Raw genomic sequence first — 8,828 nt, 5'->3', positions numbered from 1 at the left:
CGAACCACGTAAATCTTGTGTTCTTGTTTTTGTGTGATTGTGTTTCTCATCTTATATTAAAGTTTTGCTGCAATTCGTGTGTGATCCTATTTGAGAAGATAATTCTCAATTTTCCACAAACAATTAAAAGTTTTCATGAGAGAATTATTTAGTGCAGTACTTGCGATGTTGAATGAATGTGGAATACATCTTCCATTGCCCTAAGATTTAAGGTTGTATGCATTTTCAGGCTTTAACTATTTTCAGATGGAATTATTTTGTAGATGTAGCAAGAATAGTAGGTGTTGTTCTTTTTCCCTGGTAGAATCACTTAAAGCGTCGGTGATGAAATTTCTGGAGACAACTGTTGGTAAACTAACTCAAACACTTTCACCTCTTCCACATTATTCTGAATGACTAATGATCAGTATTGAGACTTAGATACAGCAAATCCAAAATAATAGAGTGGATTGATGAAACATCCACTAGCACTCATGGCCGCTCTTCCAATTACTCGATTGATCTATGCTTCTGACCATGATTGGAATAAAACACAATCTTTATCATTTCAATCTACCAAATTTGATATTCCGTTGCTTAATAAACCCAGCAGCCATCTACAAGTTTGCTGAAAACATATAATGTCAAACATCCTCATCTTCAATATCAGACCAGATTACATGCATCACCACAGTGCGACCACAACATTGCACACCGATAGAGAAAAGGCAGTACCGGTGGAATTCATGTTTTTTTTTTTGAAAATGGTAGTCAATCTATTTAAAAAGACTGAGATGGTCAAGTACATTGGATAGAGGAAAGAGGAAAAAATACAGCGAAGAAAAAATACAATCATGGAGGAAGAGAGTCGAATAAGGCCAAGGATTCCTTAGAATTCATGTTAACAACCAGTAGAAGCAGTATCAATAATAACTTTTGCATAGATGAAGCATACCTATCAAAATTCAAGACTTTTTAATCCAAACCATAAAGAAAAATGTCAGCAGCGGTTAAATAGCAAAGATTGTACGTTAAGTAAGAAATAACAAGAAATAGGATACAGGTATAACATACTATGGCATACAAATTCCACCTTAAATCAAACCAACCTTATCGGGAAACCCAAAAATACTCTTTTTTAGTGACAGAAGTGCATTTTGATTCTTTTGGGATTTTCTAGCTGTTGAAGAGTCCGACATAGTTCCTGCGGTGTTATCGGTCTTGTTTTTGCGAAACAGGTCCTCATTTAGGTTAACAGTGACATCTCCACTTGTGACATCCACATTCTTGATCATAACACCTGTTTCCCTGTGGCCAAAAGAAGGAACTATAGGACTGTGATTCTAATAAATCAAGTGTTTATCCAAGACTAACAACAATTAAAAAAATAAATTAAGTGTTTCTCTGACCATTATTTGAGAAGACTAAACATGAAAAGGCAAAGACAAACTAAAACATAAATTAAATTTTATCATTAAAAAAAAGATAATTAATATGACCTTCACAAACTCCAGATGCTTGCTACAACATGTGGTACTGATCAAGTAGAAAATGCATCCATAATGCTTTGTATTTCATTTCAACAAGAAATGATATTTAGCTTTGGATTGTTAGTGCTAAATAATTTATACTCATGCAACATTCTCATCACACCTCTGTCACCAATAATCGAGTTTTCCAAAACTTAACCTCACCTATCATGGCCAAACTCACAACAGATTGATAATTCCTCGCAGATAAAAGGAGCAGAGTTCCTTTCTATGACAGATGAAGGCACTTTCCCAGCGGACGTGCATCCTGCTTCACTAAAATTGGATGACTGGTCATAACTGGGCCGTGATTCACTCACATGGACAAGAAGCGGCAGAAGGTGAAGCTTCACAAACAGAGTCGGCACCGATCCACTATCTTTAGATATGTCAACTTTCAGATCCTTAACTTCACTTGTACCTTTTGGCATCTGCAACATTTAAGACAATGTTATGAGACATGGTAATGCCATTTTCTATGCACAAAGGTCAAGAAATAGAAATGGGCCTGCTATGTAACCTTTTTTCCTTTTTTTATGAACAAGTGAGTAAAGAAAAAAAAACAATACAAAAAAAACTCGAGAAAACAAATATCAATACAAAAAAAAAGTTCAAGAGAAATATATATATATATATATATATATATATATATATATATATATAGAGAGAGAGAGAGAGGAAATCGTTTCTGTGCTCGAGCACAAAAACAGTGTGGGGCCACATTTTTTATGGGATCCAAAGCATTCATTTGATGGGCCCTTTCATGGATAGGGTGTCCACCAAAATTCAGCTCCATTGGATCACCTTAGGGTGTCCATTTGTGGGGCCAAAAATGGACAGATTTGTGGACAAACCGACAAACAGTATCTGTCCATTTTTGGCCCCACAAATGGACACCCTATGGTGATCCAATGGAGCTGATTTTTGGTAGACCCCCATCCATGATGGGGCCTTCCAAATGAATGGTTTGGATCACCCCCCCAATGCCCCCCCCCCCCCCCTGTTTCTGTGCTTGAGCGCAGATAAGCTTATCTGCGCAGGAACCCTTTTCTCATATATATATATATATATATATATATATATATATATATATATAGAGAGAGAGAGAGAGAGAGAGAGAGACGCAAAAATGGAAAACCTAGGCTAAGACAATCTTCTTCTTCTTTTTTGAATGGCAAGCTAAGACAACCTTTACAATATTGGATATCAGAAACCTAAGCTAAGACACCAAAAATTTGGTAAGGAATCAGCCTTAGCAATTCCTTCTCGATGGATATCAGAAACGATATGGTTAGAAAATCCAAAAATTGCAACCTCCATTTCTCTAAACACATTGGTGAAGTGGGAGATGTGAATAGGAAATGGTAGGAAACTACGTAGCATAGGAAGGCTAAAGAGAAATATCGCTTGAAAATCAATTTTGATGGCAACCCAAGAGATACTCCAGGTCCAACTGGCATTGGTGGATTAATTAGAACGATAATGATTCAATCACCCTTGCGTTCTCTGTTCCGACTGGGGTGGCCGATTCTAATAAAGCTGAAATTAGAGCTTTCTTAGAAGGTTTAAACTTTAAAGGTATCACAACCTTATCTGGAGATACATGTCGCTTGGCACTTTAACAAGGTACCTAAACAATATCCAAATAACCATGTTTTATGTCATTATAGCACAGCTGCAAAAAGAATATCAGGTTGGTCCATAGCTAGAGAGGATGGTGCTCCATCCTACAACCTTCAAGCCATTGTTCTTTACTTTATTCCAAAAATTATGTTCTTTCCTTTAGAAAAGAAAAAAACAACGGATATACTCGCCTAGCTATTCAATTGCTTCTTAGCCAGTCATGCAGTCCATAACTTCATATCAGTTATGGATATCCATAAATGTATATTAGTTGTACTGTATATCTACACACATTCTTTTGATTTCAAATATTAAAATATTATGCCAGAAAAAAAGAAGAAACGAAATGGGGGTTTCAAAAGGTTCAGTGTTGAAATGATAGGTAACATGTAAACATGAAACAATACAAAACTTAATAGAAGTTGATTCCTATCAAAATTTCAGGGTTGTTATCTTTTATTAGTCACTCGAAAAGAACTCGGTCCGGTTATCCTTCATGCCAAAAGCTGTCCGATCAGACACGTGAAAACTGACAATTTCCAAACCACGCAGACTAAGATAAATTTTTGGTTAAAAATTATCAGTTTGTGATTAATGCCTACTTATCACAATGCCTTATTTCACCCTCTCTTTTTTGACAAAATCATCAAAGCCTTATTTCACTTTAGAAGCATCATAAGATTCAACATTATTTTGGGATATGTTTTAGAGAAGTTCTTTTCCTGTAAGGACTAAGGACTTCCCTACTAGAGAGTTCAATTAAATAAACACAATGTTCATAATTTTCATTGCGGTTATCTATATTTTTTTATTGTGGTTATCCTACTCGCTAGAAGGCAATAACTCCCCTAAGAAATTGGACTTTATAGAACGAGCAAAACTATAATAAATTTTATGTTAAAAGCAATTTGTGAACAACGGTACGGATTAAGTTTCATTTTATGTTAAAAGCAATCCAACACTCAACGTGATTTTTGGGTCATCTTTAGCAATATCTTTTATGTAAGAAATTTCCCTTCTAGATGATTCAACTACATCAGCACAATCATCCTGTTAATGGCTCTTTTTATAATCATCAAGGATAGAAAAGATATTGAACGAGAAAGTGCACTCCCCCAACCACGTTTTAATTCTTACGGGATATAGTTATTTCTTCAAAACTTCTAACAAGCCTAGAAGACTAGTAGCATTTTCAATGCAACAATTAACAATGAAAGACCTACAGTTTTGCCATAGTTTACTTCAATTCGCAGATGATACCCTTCTCTTCTGTGCTCCTGAAGAAAATCAGATTTTGAACTTGAAAGCAACTCTTACATGCTATGAAATGATTACGGGTCAGAGATCCAACTTCCACAAATCAAGGTTGTATGCCTTGAACACTTCACCGGATGTAGCAGATGGGTTCGCAAAAATTTTGGGTTGTAAGTTGGAGTCTCTGCCATCTTCTTATCTCGGTCTCCCCCTTGGAGTTGGGAGACCAAATAAGGCATTGTGGGCTCCGATAGTGGAAAGAATTGAGTGAAGATTCGAAACTTGGAAAAAAAATTCAGTGTCTAAAGGGGGGCGGTTAACACTGGTTAAAGCGGGGTTAGGAAATATTCCTATTTATTTCCCATCTTTATTCAAATGTCCGGTGAGTGTGGTGTTGAGGATTAAGCAAATTCAGCGGAGGTTTCTTTGGGGGGGTCTAAGGATAAGAAAGGAATTATGTTGGTGAAATGGGAAAATGTATGCCTTCCATTCAATAATGGGGGTTTGGGTATAAGAAGAGTTAGAGTTCAATCATGCCATGTTGAGTAAATGGTCATGGAGGTTTGGGATGGAAGAATATGCATTATGGGTTAAAGTAATAGGGAGCAAATACAATTTTTCGGCGACAAATGGAAACCTGAGGATATATATAATAAGAAAAATTTGACGATGTGGAGAGATATCTATAGGCTGAGTTACCTCTTTGATGGTGCTATTAGGTATAAAGTCTGGTGATCGAATCAGATTCTGGGTTGATGCACGGTTTTCGAGTGAACCTCTTTATGGATCTGTTCCCTGAGTTGTATGCAGTGGCTTCTCATAAGGAGGTATTAGTCTGTGAATGTTTCAAAAGGGTGGGTCTCAATGTCACCTGGGTATCGAGGTTTTGAAGGAATTTCTTTGACAGGGAGTTGGATTCAATTTCCTAGCTATCGAATTTGATTGGGGGATGCTACATTAAAAAATCCGGGTACGATAAAAGAGTATTGGATTCGGGATTCTTCAAGTTTCTTCCCTGTTAAATCCTTCTATCCTTCTATCATCATCTTGTGCCCTGCGGTGTACCCTCCATTTCAACCAAGGTATGGAAATTTCATTGTCCTCCTAGGGTTAGTTTCATTGGTCGGGTGGTATGCTTAGGTCGGATCCAAACGATTGACTTCCTATGGAAATGGAGCATGTCGCTTATTGACCATTGCCCCTTATACTTGGTAGATGGAAAATCTATTAACTACCTATTTATCCATTGCAAGGTTTCTAGAAAGGCAAGGAGTTTCATTCTAGTTTGATTTGGGATATGTTGGGTTTTTCCTAGGACAATTCCTTACTTAATCTCTTGCTGGGACGTAGTGCCTTGGAAAAAGAAAGGGAAGGTGTTATGGAGGATTTGTCTCCTAGCTACTTGGTGGGTTATTTGGAATGAGAGGAATTCTAGAGTCTTTGATGGAGTGGCAAAGTCTCCATATTGGCTTTATGTAAAAATAATTGCCCTTTCTATTGCCTGGGTGAAGAGTCTTCCATTGTTTAAATTTGTCTCGGCCTTTGATTTGTTGGAGGGGTGGCAAATCGTGTACAATGAAGGCGAAAATAGACCTTTAACCATTCAACAGTGGGAGCCCCTTTCTATTGCCTGGGCGAAGAGTCTTCCATTGTTTAAATTTGTCTCGGCCTTTGATTTGTGGGAGGGGTGGCAAATCGTGTACAATGAAGGCGAAAATAGACCTTTAAACATACGGTGCGAGCCCCCCCCCCCCCCCCCCCAGCCCCCCCCCGCGGGGGGGGATCTATTTAAGGTCAACTTTGATGGGTCTAGTTTGGGTAATCCAGGGCCGACTGGAATTGGAGGGCTATGTAGGGATTCTTCTGGGTTGGTTTTATGGTCATATTTGGGCCCTATTGGAGTTTTTGATCTACTGAAGCGGAGGTTAGGGCGATGTATCAAGGGATTAAAAGAATTGACAAGGATCTTTATAGCAAGACAATAGTGGAGGGAGATTCTAAAAATGTGGTTAGATGGTTATCGAGTTTAGCGACTCCCCCATGGAGGTTTTTATCTCTTTTAGACGAGATTGCGAATTTAATTCATGGATCTTCTATAGTATTTTATCATGTAAGGAGATCTGCTAATTCTGAAGCAAACTCCCTTGCTAGGTCTGGTGTGACTAGGGTAGGGTTGGAATGGTTTGATTTCCACACTCCCTCAAGCATTGTTGTTCTTTGTATTATTTCCTCCCTGCATGTTCCTTTGGGGACCTTCTCAGTTCTCCTTATTTATTCATTATTTTACCATTTCAAAAAAAAGTTTTTGCCATAGTATAATTATTTATTATTTAAGCCCGGCTTATGCCGACAACATTTACTTTAGAGAGGCTAATTTCAGCACACATTTGGTCCTAAAGTTTTTGCCAAGTATAACCAGAAGTTGAATAATAGTATAGTGCCAAAAATCCATTATTCCCGAGTATTTGACCAACTAACTAACCGCTGCTCTACCCTTATTTCCAATGAAAAATATGGACCATATGGTAATACATTTGACTAAAAATAACAAGACAAATTGGCATTGCAAACAAAAATAAAGAACCATACATGTGAATGAAACATTCGATGAAAAAAATTCACTACGGTCAGCAAGTATGTACCTTCACAACTAATTCTGTCACAGAAACTGATAAAAACCTTGCAATATTAGCCACAACCATCCACGTTCCTCTACCTGCTGAGCGTGACCTCTGAGGTTTAGTCGTCTTCAATCTTCGTTCTGGAGACCTTATCGCAACTTCCAAATCACAAATTAATAATTGCAACTTTGGGTCCCTCGAAATAAAACTAAACCCTAGCTTGACTAGAGACTGGCGGAGGCTGAGTTTGATTTCACCCACGGATACAGATTCCACAGCACCCTGAAAATATCAAAAATTACCATCTTCATGATTGGCATCTCAGCTAGATGGCAACAAAGTTGTAATCACAACAAAAATGCAACATTGATGAAACTCTACTTCTAGGTCCTAGGGGAGAAAATAAAAGAGAACATGCAAGTTCCAACAAATGAAAATGATTTTAAAACATGATGCATAAAAAAATATGCCTTCTTCTACTCATTGAAAATGAAATCCATTCAACAGATCACACGGAAATTCTCCATCAAACATAATTTCTAACTAGAGAAGAAGAGCAACTTAGATAATCAGTGTTTAGAAAAAATAAACATAAAATCTGAGACGGCCAATGACGTGCTAAAAATGGTATTCAACTATAATTTAGTAGAACAAAAACACCCATTAATTCAATTTCGTTGCTCATATGCTAACATGAATCTGCCAAAGCAACCAAATCTACAAAACATCATTTCCACAATTTTCTTTGAACAAGTGAGACTAACAAACTCAAAGGGCAACAAAAACAATATCAACGAAACAGATAAATAACAAGGCAGTTACAGGTTAGGCAAACCATGCCAGACCAACAAGCTGGTACAAGAAACACAAAAGTTCACCAAGCGATCTCCACCAAAGTTCACCAAGCGATCTCAGCCGGTGAATTTCCTTCTTTGTAAATGTGGGGAAAACTCAACTCAACTCAAGCCTTTGTCCCAAACTAGTTGGGGTCAGCTAATGAATCCTTTAGAAAGTTTCCATGAAGAAGGTGAAAGGTTCTACCCGGCTCAAATTGACAAAGTCTAATCCTGACACTAGTTGGATTCGTCTACATGGATCATTTTCTTCCATTCTCTCCTATCTAAGATCATGTTCTCTGTTATGTTCCTAGCCCTCAAGTCTTTCCTCGTTGTTTCTATCCAAGTTGTTTTCGGGCTGCCCCTACCTCGTTTTAGTCCATCAACTTGGCACGAGTCACTTCTTCTCATCAGAGCATCCAAAGGCCTACGTTGGATATGCCCAAACCATCTTAAGCGATGTTCTCTCATCTTCTCCACAATTGGTGCCACCTCCACCTTTTTACGGATGTCTTCATTTTTAATTCGATCTAACCTTGTGTGACCACACATCCATCTAAGCATTCGCATCTCTGCTATACTCATCTTATGCACATGCTGCTTCTTTAGTGGCCCAACATTCTGAGCTATACAGCATGGCTAGTCTCACAGTTGTCTTATAAAACTTTCCTTTCAACTTGGTAGGTATTTTACAGTCGCACAGAACTCCTGAATCATGCTTCCACTTCAACCAACCTGCTCTTATTATGTGGTTAACATCCTCTTCAATCTCTCCTTCCTTCTGTAGGATTGAACCAAGATAGCGAAAGATATCCCTCTTAGGTACCTCCTATCCAGTCATATTTACTACATCCTCCTCGCCCCGCCTCCTTACATTACTAAAGTTGCACTCCATATACTCTGTCTTAGTCCTGCTCGACCTAAAACCTTTGGATTCTGAAGTAGTTCTCCATAACTCTAACTTGGAATTAACTCCTGCTTTGGTT

The 8,828-nt window shown here is 37.9% G+C and overlaps 1 protein-coding gene across 4 annotated transcripts in view; it reads right to left on the bottom strand.

The window, feature by feature from the left end:
• The window catches only part of LOC143876251 (protein SABRE-like), a 109,175-nt gene that overhangs the window by 75,221 nt on the left and 25,126 nt on the right, over positions 1-8,828 (bottom strand). For 2 of the 4 annotated variants that reach the window (XM_077377982.1, XM_077377983.1), the window contains exons 3-5: positions 7,028-7,288; positions 1,674-1,939; positions 1,089-1,287 (exon numbers count right to left, since the gene is read on the bottom strand). In XM_077377982.1, the coding sequence (XP_077234097.1) occupies positions 1,089-1,287; positions 1,674-1,939; positions 7,028-7,288 (726 nt within the window). Of the gene's footprint in view, positions 1-1,088; positions 1,307-1,673; positions 1,940-7,027; positions 7,289-8,828 lie in introns of those variants that run through there. The other 2 variants (XM_077377984.1, XM_077377986.1) reach the window with 2 other exon arrangements.

The sequence above is a fragment of the Tasmannia lanceolata genome, unplaced genomic scaffold (assembly GCF_043159265.1).
Source record: "Tasmannia lanceolata isolate RefF3 unplaced genomic scaffold, GAP_Taslan_0.1 ptg000004l, whole genome shotgun sequence".
NCBI classification, from domain to species: Eukaryota; Viridiplantae; Streptophyta; class Magnoliopsida; order Canellales; family Winteraceae; genus Tasmannia; species Tasmannia lanceolata.
Note: the sequence above shows the minus strand (reverse complement) of the source record. Positions and strands in the feature narration are given on the sequence as shown.